Source organism: Chrysemys picta, chromosome 1 (genome assembly GCF_011386835.1).
Source record: "Chrysemys picta bellii isolate R12L10 chromosome 1, ASM1138683v2, whole genome shotgun sequence".
NCBI lineage: Eukaryota > Metazoa > Chordata > Testudines > Emydidae > Chrysemys > Chrysemys picta.
Genome location: NC_088791.1, coordinates 220,725,876 through 220,742,073, shown reverse-complemented (window position 1 = coordinate 220,742,073; position 16,198 = coordinate 220,725,876). Strand labels below are relative to the sequence as shown.

Sequence of the window (16,198 nt, the reverse complement as noted above, 5' to 3'; positions counted from 1 at the left end):
CTGCAGAAAAAGTGTCACAGGATTTACTCCATAACCACTTTTAGTTCTGCTTTGCAATTCCAAAATACACAGCACCAAGCCAAGTAAATACTGTGGCGGGGTACTAATGATTCCTTAGTCAAAGACACATGTACTGAATGTGATTGTTCAATTCTGATGTGCATATTTGGAGTCTTGCACATTTACACTGGATAAAATTTTATTCTGGATTTTTGACAAGTTGCATTTGGATGGAGTTGGTAAATGATGCATTTATCAACTAGATGAATTTTTTTTTTACTCTGGATTTTTGTCAAGTTGCAATTAGATAGAAATTGGAATTCAATTAAATGTACAAAAACAGCATTTTAAATATTTTTTTTACTAGTTAAATAAAATTAAACTGCTGGTTACATACAATAAATAAGCTTAAAATGTTTTGCATTTAAAACTGAGTTATTAAATAAAGGTCATTCATTTTAGTTATTGAATTGACAGAATGTTTCTGGTCACCATGGGCCAGACTGTCAAAGATGCAGATAGACACCTAACCTGCCACAGCACTTTTGAAAAATCGCACGAGGCACCTCACTCTCACTGAAATAAATGAGTGAGGTACTTAAATTGCTTAGGGGCTCTTGAAAATCCCATGAGGCACCTACCTCCCATCATTTTCAATGCGAGTTAGGTGCCTAATGGAATTTTTGAAAGTGCCATAGCAGGTTAGGTGCCTATCTGCATCTTCAGGTGTCTTAAATACCTTTTGAAAATCTGGCTCCATATCCTTCATGTTTTTAGAGTTAGTAGATCTCATCCTGTACCACCTTGTTTTTATTCATAGATTGGAAGAGGAAAACAAGTTGACCTGCTTTCAACTACCAGTGGGTTTGTCAAGTTTGAATGAACTAGTCCAAATGAAAAAAATATTCTCTCTGAACCTGCTAGCTAAACTGAAACCGAAAAGAAATAAGACAAAAGCTTTTCTGCAACTGGACTTACAGTCACCCCACGGTAGAGGCTGAAAATAATACAGATGCTTACTTAATGTATTATTTTAATGTAACATTTACAAAGCTTGAGTTGACCTCGAAAGTTAAATATTTTTTGACTGATTCTGTATATCGTGAAAAAAGCAGCACCCTTCCAATAATTAATTAATTTGAGGATGGTTCATTATTGCAGCATTTTATTATTTAAATTATTTTAATAGATTATTGTAAGTTTAGGCCTTAAAATAGATTGTCATAATTTCAAATTTTAAAAATCTGTTTAAAAGAAAAAAATTAAAGTTTTTTTGTATTTAAAAAAAATAAATTTGTATCCTCTTTGTTCCTAAGCATTTTATTTTGAGATTGTTTTATATTTAAACCTGATATAATAATATGGGTAACAGCTACAAAATCAGTTGAGATACATGACTTGCCTGTTCAGTTAACCTTCTTCCAGATGCATTCAGTTTAGTATAAACTGCATGAATTGGAAAAGTAATGGCATTTTCAGAGATAGCATACTCTGCTTTTTGGTTCATCTGATAAGACAGACAAACCAACTGAAGATAGCACAAGGAAAGAGGATAAAGAATTTAATCAGTATTAAAATAAGTACCGTATTGCCTGACATCCACGCAGATCTGGTCCCCTGAAACGGTCATATTTGTCTGGAGTGATTTGATGACTTCACAAGTTGACCATATGTTATAGAACATAAAGACAGGCACAGCAGAAAAGCCAAAGACCCCAAGCCAGGACACTCCAAGCACATACGTGAGGAAAACAAACTGGGCAAAGAAAACACATTTCAAGTTTAATTCTCTGAAGGGAACAGAATGAATATGCTTTCTCCGGAGGGAGGGGTATCTATATTTTAAATAAGCTCCTACAAGTCATTTTCAGGAAGTTAAACATTAAAAGCCAGTTGCCATACAATTTTTCCTTGTAAATAGGATCTTTTGGGCAGTAGGAAAATGACCAGGCCAGCATTTCTCATTTCTTGCTTGCTGTTTTCTTTAAACAAATACTTGGCTCAAAGGCAGTAGTGAACATGTAAGACTTAAATGCTCTATTTTTAATCTGCTCGAGTAAACAGCTTGGTCTTCTGAAAGAGCAGTTTATTAATCATGGTTAGAAGAATTCTAAACTGAAACAGGAATTCTGATTTTAAGTTAAAACCAGTAAATGCCAACAAATCAAATAACAGATTTTAAAAAATCAATTATATACCAGATATACAAGAAATTCTCTAATTCTTGCCAGCTGTACACTATGCAGGGGGATCAAACCATGCGCATCTCTCTGGAGATATAGTGGGGTCAATTCTGAACATTAAGGAAACCCATTTTTGTCTACTGAAAAATTAATCTGGGTTCCTAAAATGAGACACCAGAAACCCTAGCAGGGGTATATCAACTAAGACAAGCTGTTTAAAAATGTTTTAAATTAACAAGACAAAAAATCATAGACATGTGATGAAACATCTAGAATCCCTCCTTTGGCAGGATTTAATATCGTTGCAGAGGATGTCTGAGATATTAAACAGATACTACACTTGATTTTGGCTTTGGAACAGCCCCTAATTTTATTTTATGTTCTGAATTGTTTGCTAGACTAAATTTTGCTTTAGAGAGCATCATTAGAGAGGTGTGGTTAACACACTGGTCTGGGCTTCTGGAGATCTGATTCAGTTCCATGCTCTATCGCAGACTTCCTGCGTAGGGTGACCAGACATCCCAATACAATCGGGACTGTCCAGATATTTAGGCGTTTGTCCCACGTCCTGATCGATCTTCGGTCGGGACGCTGCACTCCACCTTCCCCCACCCCCCCTTCTTCCTCTCCGCTGGCAGCACTCGGCTGTTCTCGGCTCCCCCCCCCCGCCCCCGACTGCCTGCAGCACTGGGCCACAGTAGGGAATTGGGAGAGGGAGCTGTTTGTGTCGTTACACCGGCAACACTCGGCTTTTTTTTTTTTTGCTCCGCCGGTGGGCCCCCCCCGTGTCCCAATATTTTCTTTCTGTCATCTGGGCAAGTTACAATCTCTGTGCCTCAGTTCCCCATGTGTAAAAGAGGAAAGTAGCGCTTCTTTTCTCCCATTTTCTTTGTTGTCTATTTAAGTGGTGAACGCTGCAGGGCAGGAACTGGGTTTTTTGGTTTTGTGTATAGTTAGTGCCTAGCCCAGCGAAGCCCTGGTTCTGGTTGAGACCTCTGTTCACTACCCTGATATGTATAAATAATACATTTAGAAGGCGCTAGTTCTGTATCTCCAGCTTCATTGAAACATATGTACCATTATATTGTAAAAGTTATATCTAGGTACTGAAAATACATCCTCCTAGTTTGTATTAAGGTGGCACTAGCAGAGGTGAAAAACTGGTTTTGCCAGACAAAGGGACGTATTTTCAGATTTCTCCCTAGATTCCTACGTAGATTAAGCATTGTAAAGCCAACGCAATGGAAACCCCTGTGAAAGTCAACAGGAAAAACAGGTCAAAGCGGGATGTGAAACAAACAGGAGCATGGGAAGACACCTTAGAGCCAGCATCCCTGGAAAGAAACCACAGGGATCATCCTGTCTTCGGGGGAGAAAACAATGAGTTTGGGGAAATATAAGAAGCAAAAAGACATTTTGTCATCCTTCACGGAGGAAGCTAATAGGACCGCACTTTTTGCATTCATGAAAATTGGATCCTGGCCATGTGGGCTAGGGACAGTGAGAGGTTGCTTTATGTGAGAAACTGCTTTAGACAAGGATTTTAGCCTGTTACAGTTAAGTTTAGACTGTAAGATAGAACTTGTTCTCATTATCCTTGCTCACTAACTCTTAAATCTTAATCTTTGTAAATAAACATATTTGTATTTATGGTAAGTAGATTCTAGTGCTGGTTTGTTATAAAGGACCTGATCCTGAATTGTACCACTCAGTGTGTACACTGTCTCTTTGGGGACAGCTTGCCTGGTAATAGGGTGACCAGACACCAAGTGTGAAAAATCGGGGCGGGGGTGGGGTGTAATAGGAGCCTATATAAGAAAAAGACCCAAAAATCGGGACTGTCCCTATAAAATCGGGACATCTGGTCACCCTACCTGGTAATTACCATGAGTGGCTAGTGACGGGGCTGGATGCTGCAAGGAGGACTCGGGGTTTGGTGTGTACTTAGCACTAACCTGCGCAGGGAGGGCAAGGTCTGCGGTGAGACCTGGAAGTAAGTGCTTGGTAGACAGAAGCTGTTGGTTTCAGGGAGCTGAACCATAGTAGGCATAAAGAAGATTGCTTCACTCTAAGGGTATGTAGTTGCAAGGTATCTCAGGACCCCAGGGGAGCATCTCACGTGGGCATTGTTTTGTATGTAAAATTACCTTTTTTCCCATTTTAGCATGTAGTCAAACTTTGCTTTAGCAGCAATGACCATAAATAGATGCGAGATTGTGATGCCAGGCCAGACCTTTGTAAACCCAGCCTACCTCAATCTCAGCAGCCTTGGAGGAATTAAAGCTGTTACTGAAATGTAACTGCCTTGGTCTCTCCAGTTGTATTGGCCTCCTGTGCAGTTCAGCGTTTAACTTGGCAGAACTCAGCATCAGTGAAACTGGTTCCAGACTATCTACTATCACAGTCGTCCACTTTAGCAGTAGTATTTCAGTAGTGCCCCAGTCTTCCAGTTGGGACTTGGGACCAGTAGCGTTACCCACTGTACAAACAGACTAGAAAGCCCATGGCCTGAAGAGCTTACAGTCTAGTGTGAGACAAGGCAATCAAGAGGGTGTGACAAACAAATGGAGGGCCTTGGGAAGGAAGACAAAGCTAAGAGTGATGGTAACCTGTCGGTACACAGACCAGCGATGTGTACCATTCAATGCTTCCTAATCAAAAAGGTGTTTTTTTTAAACCACAAAATATTAATAAACTAGCTATCAGAATCTCCATGGCCCTCTACTAGGCCATTGTCGGGGGCAGTTCTCCATGAGCATTACTGTAGAAATGGATCTGAAGGACCGGAGCGTCTGAGTGGCTGCATGGGTCAGTTTAATGAGGAAAAGAGTGATCCAAAAGAAAGTTAAGAGGAAGGAGGGTTGGGGTTGAGGGGGAGTCACTGAGGGAGAAGAGTATTGCTCAGTCAGGCTGATGGGAGAACTGAAAGACAGAGCAAATTTGTAGCGGAGAAAGTCCACATGGTCATGGGACTTTGCCCAGAGACACTAAGCAGCATGGGAGCAAGGCAAAGAGAGAAGAGTCTGGATAACCCAGGGTTGATTGGTGGGATGGATTTTGCAGTGGAACAAAGACAGAGAAGCCAGGGGGGAGAGGGGCAGGGAGGGAAGGCAGGTGCTTGCAAAGGGCCTAAAGGTCATGGGTGTTTATTTCTATAGGACCAGACTCTTTATTCATACTAAACAGTACTTCACTCCAGAAGTATTCCCATTGACTTCAGTAAGGATATGATGGTTTGGAGGGGGAGAGGGGCTGGCAGTTTTTTTGTTTGTTTGTTTTAAACACAACATGAATATTATGGAATCCTTGACTCCTATGATGGCCAGGAAAAATGCAGTCTTAATGATGATCTGATATGACTCCTCTTTATAGCACTGGCATCCAACAATCATTCTGGAAGCTTGGAAATCTAACGTATCTGCTAGAACTGAATCAGCAGCATGGGAAGAGGGGAGCTGGCTGCACTGGCAACAATTACATACAAATTGTAATTGCTTAGATCTGTAATGTTACACAGATCTTTTTATGTTCATTTAGTAACATCATTTTAATTGTTAATGTATCTTCTTAGAACTCTTATTACTTCTTGTCACTTCTAAATTCCCACATTTTATGACAGTTCAATTAGCATATTTGTTGCAATTTCTACCTCTGCTACTACAGTAAAAGAGTGGTCAGATTTTTCAAAAAGTTAGGAAAAACTACATTTTTGCACCTCATTTGATTGAACATGCATTTATCACAGTTGCATGCAACATAGGTATATACATAAGGAGATGAATAGTCACTTATGTGATTGCAGTTAACTAACATGCACAGGTAATTATGCACTCAAAGTGAGATGTACAAATGTATAGGCATTTTTGCAGTCCTGACCTTCGGAAAATAAAGCCTTAGATATAATTCAGTTGTCATCTTTTTAATGTCACACTTTCCAGAAAATAAAATGCTTCTAAAATTAAAAATGACCTTACAATTTAATATTAGCTTTTTGAAAAAAGTGTATTAAATAATGCAGTTGAAAAATTACTCTTTGTTCAATACAAACATGCTATTCCCTTTGTATTTTTCTTGGCTGAAAATCTCTACATTTATCAGCAATATGTTTTAATTATTAAAATGCAATATAATCACACCAAAAGCCTCTTTTCACCCACACTTCATCCTGGGTGATCCCAGCCATATTCCTTTGCTTTCTTCATAACTATCAGCTTTGAATTCAAATTTGCAGAGACAGCTTTGAAATCCTGTCTCAAAAACATTTTAGGAACAGAAACACAGAGTACAACCATGAGGGAGCTGTGGGCAAGATTTTGAAGTTTTACTTTTAATTTATTTTTTAAGATGGGAAAACCATTTGGAACTTTTTAAAGGTTTTAAATATTTCATCTGTATTGAAGACTCTTCATGCAATCTTGAGTCAGTTGCTTTCTCTCTATGCCTTGGTTTCTCATCTGTAAAAATGGGACAGTAATACTTGTCTAGCTTTCAGGGGTTTTGTGAAGCTTGATTCATTGATATTTGAAGGACTTTGTGGCCCTCAAGTGGAATGCACTATAAAAATTTAAAGATTTACTATTTTTTAAAATAATCCTGCATAAACTCTACTCTCAAAGAGTTTTGTAGTACTACTCTAAGAGTCTCTAATGCCGTAGTTCCCAAACTTCTTCTGTCGTGCTTCTCCTTACCTGTAATGGAACCTGTCCAGGCCTGCCCTCATGTGGGGCGGGGAGGGAGCACCAACCCGCCCCACTCTGCTCTCAGCCCGAGCTGCGATTGGGAGCCGAAGCTGCAGCTGGGGCTGAAGGCAGAGTGGGGCGGGGGTGGCGCTCCCTTCCCTCCCCACATGAGGGAAGGCCTGGGCCCCCCTGCATCCACCCGACTGTTCCACCATGCCCCTTCCAGGGAGGCACGCCCCAGTCTGGGGACTACTGCTCTAATGCCAACTCCAAGCATCACAACTGTTTAAGGCCCAAATGTACTTAGCACCTGGGTTGAGCATTACAAAATTTACAATCGACAACCATGAAGCTGAGTTTAGAACATGTAAGTACCTAAATAACTCATTCTGCAAAGTCTGGATCTAGCTGAGCTTCCCCAAAGTGCAAAGACAAGATGGGTCTCAGTGCACAATTCTGAATACCTCTCTCTTGGTGGGTATGAAAAGTTTAAGTGGGAAAAAACGTGTGGTGAAACAGCATCCGAGTCAAACTAAGCCAGATCAAAGCTCTTCGCTAATGTGCAGAAAATATTAAAAAGGCAGTTACTATTCTTCCTTTGGGTAGCTGGGTGACCGCTGCAGGACTGTACTCACCATTCCACTGATGCATCGGCCACAGGCTGTTGTTTTGAACTCACCATGCAGTTCCTTCACAGCACTTGTTGTATAAAAACCTTCCGCCAAAAGGATTATTCCATATAAGAAAAAAAATGATGCAATGCCATAGATTACATACTGCATTAGCTGTATGCTAAAATGGAAGAGGAAATAAAAGTTAGTCAGACTTGGAGTCGTGTTAAAACAAAGCAGTCTTACCTGATTGTATTAAGGATGAGCAAATTCATTCTGCCAAATATCTATTCAAATATTGTGGATCTGTTTAAAGAAGAGGGTCAGGGGTGTGTGTCCCAGCCTTATGATGCTCATTTTACAGATGTGGAAACTGATGTGCACCAGAGGGACAATGGTCTAGGGCCTGCCTGGGAATCAAGAGATCTGGGTTTTAATCTTGCTTCTTACACTGACTGGCTGTATGACTTTAGGATAGTCATGATCTTTGAGTGTCAGTTCCATGCTTGCAAAATGGAGATATTTCTGTACTTCATAAGGTGTTGTGACCCTTAACTTAATGTTTGCGCTATGGTACCTATGTAGGAGCAAAATGCTTGAAGTGGCAAAGGTTGGAAGAGAATCTGGATATTCTGGCCACCTAGCTCTGTGCTCATTCCTAAAGGGCCATGTTGCTTGTAAGGAGACAGCATCAACAGCTCCAAAATTCACACCCCTCTTACACCCCCTACCCAAATTCATCTGCATACATATTTTACAGTGCAAAGGAACAAGAATATCAAGTATGGTTAAAAATATAAGCCAGGAGTGCTAACCTACTAAAAAATATCCGCAGGTACTTTTAAACCCCTCCAACTAGATTTGTCTATTTCCATTAACACTTGGTATTTCTCGTTAGGCTTCCACACAGCCTGTGTCCATAGAAATTCAAGTACCAATTGCTCGTTTCCCTGAAACATTGCCACTGTAACCATGGTTGCTGATAGATAGTTGGTCACAACAGCTCTCTCCCATGTGTTGCTATCAAGAGTTCTTGCAAAGCTTGCTCCCTATCGGTTGGATTTCCTCCTCAGTTAAACAAATGAACCCCGTTACATTGCACATTCGGCTTTGTTACACTCAGTTGCTGAAGCTCAGCTGGTGATGCTACATGTCATCGCCATCCATGCTATGGTTCTGCTGCCTTTGTAGAGCCCTGCAAATCCATGGATATCCACGGATCATTTCTGTGAAGTGAAGTGCTCAGATGCAGATACAAATTTTGTATCCATGCGGGGCTCTATACATGTGTATAGCATGCATAATATACTAGCACCTTGTCAAAGGGTTTTTAGATACTATTAGATAAGCTCTTGACCTAGGGTAAATTGTCACCAGACAATCAAGGGCCGGGTGAACAAGATTGGAGGAGAAAAGCTTTATTTCTCGATAAATGGGATCCAGCAGTAGCTCATAAAATGAAGTACAGCGAGAGCCGTCAAGAAGAGGGGGAAAATGACAGGGAAATTCTGAGAGTCCATGTGCCTTAAAGTAAAAAATGACCAGGGGAGCATACCAGGATCCTACCCAACACACCTCTTAATCCCCCGACACCAATGGCCTCGTGCTGGGGGCTAGAAGAAATGGCTTGGCAGAAGAGGGCAGCTAAGCATAGTTACAAGGGCTCTACCTGCCTACTTCCAACAGCTGAGCATGCAGTGCTCCCATCCCTTGCTAGGCCAGGAAACACAGGACGTGATCCCACTGCTAGTAGGATTCTCCAGCCTCAGATCAAAGCTCTTGGGAACTCTGTGCACTTCCCGCCTCACAACCTGCTCCTGTCCTATTATTGATCATGGGTCTGGGGGCATTGCTCATGTAGTTGAAATTCTACAGGGCTCAGTCCTGCACCGTGCCTCTGACTAGTGTAGCTCTGTAGCATGTGCAGAATGAAGGAGAGTGAGCAAGGGTGTCCCAACACAGCTGGCAGACTCACTTCACAGGAGTGAGTGTCACTCTTGTTTGCATATAGTTTGCCTTCCCCAGAATCAGTTACTAGCGATGATGCACCAGTGATGATTTGGTTTCCTACAATCTGCTCCTTTACATTTTTAGAGCCCTCCCACCAGCTGGAAACAGCTGACATTTTGTATTTGATTCAGATCCAGCTGTTCCAGAGGAGACAAACTGTGTTCTCATTAGGACTTTACACCTGTTCTTCCTGTTTTGTCTAGCATAAGAAGCCATTCAGGCTGAAACTATACGCTGAATCTCCGTGCATGGAAGTGATAACACTAGATACTTTGTGCGGTGTGTATATTATTTAGAGAAAAGAGCCTAAGCCTCGGAGTTTGGATCCATCTCTAATCTCAGTTGTGTTTTGCATGATGGGGTGTTTTGCTGGAATTCTTTCATGAAGTAATGGAAGAGGGGCATACTTACACTTCACTCAGCAAAGCATGGTCACTGGAGTTTGTGGAGAAGTGTTGTTCAAGGATAGATACAGTTCCAGTGAGAGCCACATGACCACAGCCACAAAACAATGCTACCCCAGAAAAGCAGAGAATGGTTGCCACCAGTGAAGCATATGGAACTCCTCCCAGGCACTTAATGCAACATTCAAAGCAACCTAAGCAGAAAAGATGAAACAAAGGAAACATTATTAAACACAACAGCAAATTATGAGAAGAACATTCACTTTTCATTTAGTACAACCGGTGGGGGCTGGCTCTAAATTAAAAAAAATAATTTGGCAAAGTGATATGTGGAAAGCTAACAGATGATGCAAGAAGACGACAATTCCTGCTCCAGAGCAATGACCTTCAGCTTTGTCTGTGTGAACTCAAAACACAAGTGAAAATGGGTTGAATTCTCGTATCTTTGCAAGATCAAGAAGAGGTCATTGGCTCATCAACCGAAAAAACAAAAATCCATTTGGCTAAGTGAGTCCCTCTGATCTGACTGCTCTCATATAATACGCTGCGTTTAAAAACTATTTGTAATAACAGTATGAAGTGTCAGTTACACTACTGCCATGCTCACTAAGCAAGTCAAGGAAACAAAAACATTTGGAAAAGATAAAATGTATTTTATACTTCTGCTGAATGAAGGAGTTCTATACTCAAAAATCTATACTTCAAAATCCGGCTGCTGCACACTTGCTCTAAGGACTGTTTTTATATGTCCTGAAAACAAAATTATATAAAACTAGTTTATAAACTAGTTTAGCTAGATAAAAGCGAATGGGGCTGAGAAGTGGCAAAAAGGAGACTATTTGGAATAAGAGAATCAGTTTTAAAAGGATAAAATTGATATTTAAATAGAAAGAGGAAAAGTTCAAGTGAATATTTGGCAAATAAATTGAGACTGAAGTTTCCTTTTCAAAAGGAATAGTGAGCTCTAAACTGTACTATTCAGAAAGCATAGTGCATAGCTTTGTCTCCAATTTAATAGAAAAATACTGGATGTACTGTGTCATCTGGATGAAGGCCAGTTATACCACCACAGAATCAGAGACATTGTGATAAGGTAAATTCAGTTGCAACTATCGGATTCCTCCTGATGGCACTGCTTGAAAATCCATTTGCTTGCAGGACTGAGTAATGTGAATTGGAAACAAACAGAGCTGTAAGTGTGTTATAATGGTAATGGCAATCTATATCAATTCATTGCTTCAGGGTGATAGCAATACACTGGCTAAGCATTCATCATTAGTGTATGTGGCATACAATTGTGCAAAGTATAAACCATTAGGATACTGCTCAATAGAACTATCAGTGTTGAATGTAACAGAAACAGCCTGTTTCTTCCAATATATGGTACAAAATGAATCATTAACCATTTAAAATTTATGGAGACAATTGGGTGGTGCATACATCATAACTTCTGTCTCAAATGCCAAAAAAAGATGAGCAGATCTAGGCCTACTAAAGGAAGCAGGATTTTTCTAACATCCTGATCTTCCAAGTAATGAATGAGTTTTGCAACAGGCTCATCCAGGGGGCATTAGGAAGTAAAGTGCATACAACAACAGAAAACCCTCTCACCATTTTATCAATGTAAAACTCTTTGTTTTAACGATCTCTTACCAAATGCCCCTGTCATGCTTAAACAGCTATTGCTACTTAGAGGTCTTATGAAATGCCACTTCAGTAAATGCATACAAGATTTAATTATATGGAAGCCAGCTGGGGAAGCTTTTACAGTCAAGTCCACAGCTGGAATCCATTCAGCAAGGAACTCTCTTCGTGCCTTGAATGCCACAAAATGAATACAGACAGCTTGATGTACTGCTCAGCCTGATGGGGTGGCGGGAAGGAAAGGAAGCATAAAGAAAGCTCAATGGGAAGAAATAGAATAACCATAGTACATATCATCACCGAGGTCCGAAGCTAAAGCAAACTTCAGAATGACAGATCTTGCAAGGCGATCACCGGTGATATGGCAAATTTGCAAATCAAGTTTAGAAGGAACAATAGAATCACAAGTCCTTTCCATTGTTCAAACGGGATTCTTGGATGTTTAACTGGTCGGAGAACCTAGGCACTACAGCCCCCTCATTTTATCACTCTGGCTCTGCATTACTCAGATTTCTCCTCTTAACCTGTTGCTATAATAACATCATCTTTCATGCTGGACGGTAGGATGTCTGGCCTCCTTCAGAGTCAACATCAAAGCTGCTCTGTGGGTCAAAAGGCAAATAGTGCTGAAGAATGACTTGGCAGAACCCTTAAATCCACATAGACCTATGGCTAAAGGTTACTCAGAAATCTAGGTCATTCCAGTAGACTGGGCACTCCACGCTGTGCAGCCTAGTTTGCCATGCATTAATAAATACACCGGACTTGGGGGGCGATCTCTTTTGATCGCACATTCAGGCAGATCACACCATTTCATCAACAGCCCCTTGTATTCAAACTGCCAGCAGTGGATGCCCCAAAGCTTTCAAATTCTTGTCTATAGTAGACAACAGTGTTTATGGCTCAGGCCTCCTACAGCACGCTATTCCACAAGAGAAAAGGCAGCACCGTCCTTCCGGTGGCCTTCACTGTGTCATGGGCAGATCACTGCCAAGATCCCACTTGATCAAGTCCGTAAAGCTACTGTGCTGTTTCGAGCCAGACATTAAACAAATCAGAGCCCCAGCAACCACCAATCCTTTACCTCTAGGCCAGCTGGATAACTGGGATACATACTCTCTGTGGTCCTTGGGCAAACATACACCCCCCGCCCTAGCTTTAAACAAAACAAGGAAATACTGTCAATGACGTATTTCCATGCTAGACATGGCAGCGTGTACGCCTGTACACGTGTTCAGTCAACAACTTTTATGATGGAGTTTATACACAGCTGTTCCTATCAAAGGGTATCAGCTTTGCAGAATATACACCACCTGTTTGAGGCGTTAGACTGCCAGACCCCCTCAAATCCTTATTTTAATATGACCCGGTTAAAGAATGTTTGCAGCGCTGCCGTAACACAGAAAAAATGTACTTTTTGTACTACATTCACATCAATTAAACCTGTTAGTATGAGTTTTTTTCCTATTTTATTTTTTACACCCACGATTACCAATACACAACCAGGAGAAGCTTTTCAAAACCAGATACAGTAAAAGCTGTGTTATCCGTCACTTTATCAGCCAGAAAGCTCTATTAACTGGCATTTCCGATATCTCCCAATACAAATCTTCAATCTAGTAACTGGGACTAGTATACTGCCCAGGAGGTTATGCAATTGCACATTCTGCACTCTGTTTTTATGTAAAAGAGGCAGAAGACAAGTAAGCAAGCAAGCTGATATCAGGGATTTATTAAAAAAAGCAGCTTCCAGGGTGTGTCATAGGGCCATTACAGATTCAGCCCAATCTCCTACACCTTCTACATCTACAATTGATATTGATAATGATGACCCTAAGGCACTGCAAGATCCTGAAGTGCCTTCTGAATCATCAAAGATTAAATTATGTTCAGTATCTTTTTAGTATCAGAGGGGTAGCCGTGTTAGTGTGGATCTGTAAAAAGCGACAAAGAGTCCTGTGGCACCTTATAGACTAACAAGTATTGGAACATAAGCTTTCGTGGGTGAATACCCACTTCGTCAGATGCATGTCATCTGACGAAGTGCGTGTTCACCCACGAAAGCTTATGTTCCAATACTTCTGTTAGTCTATGAGGTGCCACAGGACTCTGTCGCTTTTTCTTATCTTTTTAATGTTAAGTGTAAGGGTTAAGGGTGAACGCCATGCACTGCCCATAGTGATATGTAGTGTCATAAGATAACCCTACTGTATAGAAAACATTACCTATATACACCTAAGTGCTTCAAGAAACCAACTATTCTGCAGTGCAGTACTGCTGCTGGATTGGTGAGTACCTGTATGCTATTTTATACTTGATTCGTTTTATTGTATTCTAATTCTTTGAAAATTGGTATTCCATTGGTAAGTATAACTCTTAGTTAACTGGAATTTTTGACTAACCAGCACCCTCCCCAGCCCCCCAACATGCCGGATAACAAAGCTTTTACTGTACTACTATCAGTTCAGACAAAATTAAGGATTTTTTCTTACCAAACTTTCTAGGCTAGTATTGGAGTATTTCCATTAAACATGGAGGTCCAGAACTTCAGCTGGTCTACTGAGCTATGTCAGGTTACAGCAGCTGAGAATCTAGCCTGGAGAATTTGATCTTCCTAGATGCAGTTTGCCTTGTGCTCTGCTATATTTCTGAATCAGTAGGCAGTGAGTTACCATACAACTGAAAAGCAGTGGCAAATTTGTAAATCAATATGAAATAAGCAGACTAAGTTGATAACACATTCTGCTGCTGAAGCTGCGTCTCCTGTAAACAATGTTGTAGTATTTAGTATGATTTAGGAAGTTTATTAAAAACATGTTAATAAAAAATCTGTTTGGCACAAATTCTGCTCTGTCTTTACTTTGCACACAGATAATACCATGCAATTTTTAGCACTCTATACACCCTAGCACATCAGCAGTGTAAAACAGTTTAAATATAAACCAGGCATTACAAATACACATCAATGCATCTGGCTTTCAATGGCCATTTTGTCTAACACATCACTAGAATCTTTTGTGCAGCTCAGCAGAATAAAAACATTTTTTGTCCTCAGGCTTGTGAGCAGAAGTTGCCATGGAGGCAGGTTAATAACAGCCCAGTGATTTGCCCAGAGCTGCTTGTGATCCTGGCTACAGATTTAACACACTCTCAGAAGGAGGCCAGCTAAAACAAGGACTGAGATTATTCTCTAGGGAATGAATACTATTAAACACACACATACAACTCACCCTGAATATTTCTTACGAAGGGAAAAAAATAAATAGAGGAGAAAGAACAGGAACTAACTATTCTCTTGTAGTCTCTTGGAAACTATCAGTCATAGGAAACTGGTAAAGGATCAACCTATACATAAAAAGTCAGCGATGATACTGGTTGTTCATATAATTCTTCTTTGAGCTGCGATGAGCAATATACCCATAAATAACTAGGAGAGGAAACTATATACAGACCACTGAATATGTGCAGGACTTTAGTCACACAATTCCCATTAATGCCAATGGCAGTTGCGTGGCCAAATCTCTTTCAGCACTGTGAAGGTGTACCCGATTTAAATCCAGAAAAGCAAGGAAATGCAGAATTAATGGGGAGGGACTTGCAGACAGCAATTCTCAGTCTGTAACACACCCTGCTGAGGTAAGGTTGGGGCAAGATTACAACTTCTCTAATAGGAACAATACGGCCTGCCGTATAGTGGACACAAAGGGGTGAGTTTACGACACACAGCGCTTACCCTTGTCCTTAGGATCTTGAGCTCTCAAATTTCAGACATTGACTACTCGGAGTCATCAGAGTCATAGACAAAATGAAATTTACTTGACTCCTCTCTCAGCCATAAACATCCAGTGACCATCTGCATTTGATGCGATATCAGCAAAACGTATGTTGGAACATCACCCAAAGCAGGAATCAATGAACTGTGGCAACAAGGGGGATTGCGAGGGAAAATCTTTACCACCACAACGATACATCAAAAGTGTGTGTTAAATGTTTCTCCTCTGACCTTTTCTATTTGGCACAATCAGCGCTTGGCCCTAGAATTGTAATTTTTAAAAATTATTTGCAAGCCTCTGTTAAGGCCTATGCTCCGTTCTTATCTTGTCCCGCTCAATTTCAATTTTGCAAACAAATTATAAAAAACGTAACTCGATACACTAAGCCAAAATCCTTGCTTAGGTACTAGAGCAAGGAGTGTGACTGAACTGCAGAAAAATAGGCTGAGCTAAGGGTGAACTCAAATATTGCTATTCATATGATTAATACTTAGCATGTGCATAAATCTTTGCAGGACTTGGACCTATAATACTGCATGGTATAATAAGAGGAGCTTAGGCCCCTTTGTATTTTGAAAGAGCACTGCCTGTGCATACCACTATAAACTATCTAAGGGTCCTGATGCACTAAGGATTAACCTTCTGCTGCAGGCACTATGTATTTCATATCAATATTTTCCTTTACACATATGCTTATAAAAAGCTGCTATTGCAGGCTTTCTAACTGCTACTTTTCAAGCTTAAAAAGGAACCAACTCACAATAAGGACTAACTACTTTGGAGAACCAACATGGTTTAGTTCAATGGTGTCCAACCTTCTCAGCCAGAGTGTCAGACATATTATTTCAAGAAGGTCAAGGAGTCACAATAATACTTTGGGGAAGATTCTGCCCT

General features: G+C 40.6%; 2 protein-coding genes across 11 annotated transcripts in view; one reads left to right on the top strand and one right to left on the bottom strand.

The window, feature by feature from the left end:
- Positions 1-1,312, top strand: part of OFD1 (OFD1 centriole and centriolar satellite protein) — a 62,164-nt gene extending 60,852 nt beyond the window's left edge. Inside the window, exon 24 of the transcript XR_010597638.1 lies at positions 821-1,312. The gene's annotated coding sequence lies outside the window, so the exon portion shown is untranslated. The remainder of the gene's footprint in view (positions 1-820) is intronic.
- Positions 1-16,198, bottom strand: part of GPM6B (glycoprotein M6B) — a 130,741-nt gene that overhangs the window by 5,916 nt on the left and 108,627 nt on the right. For all 10 annotated transcript variants that reach the window (XM_005287831.5, XM_065580648.1, XM_065580646.1 and 7 more), the window contains 3 exons: positions 9,895-10,081; positions 7,498-7,654; positions 1,585-1,756 (listed from right to left, as the gene is read on the bottom strand). In XM_005287831.5, coding sequence (XP_005287888.1) covers positions 1,585-1,756; positions 7,498-7,654; positions 9,895-10,081 — 516 coding nt within the window. The remainder of the gene's footprint in view (positions 1-1,584; positions 1,757-7,497; positions 7,655-9,894; positions 10,082-16,198) is intronic.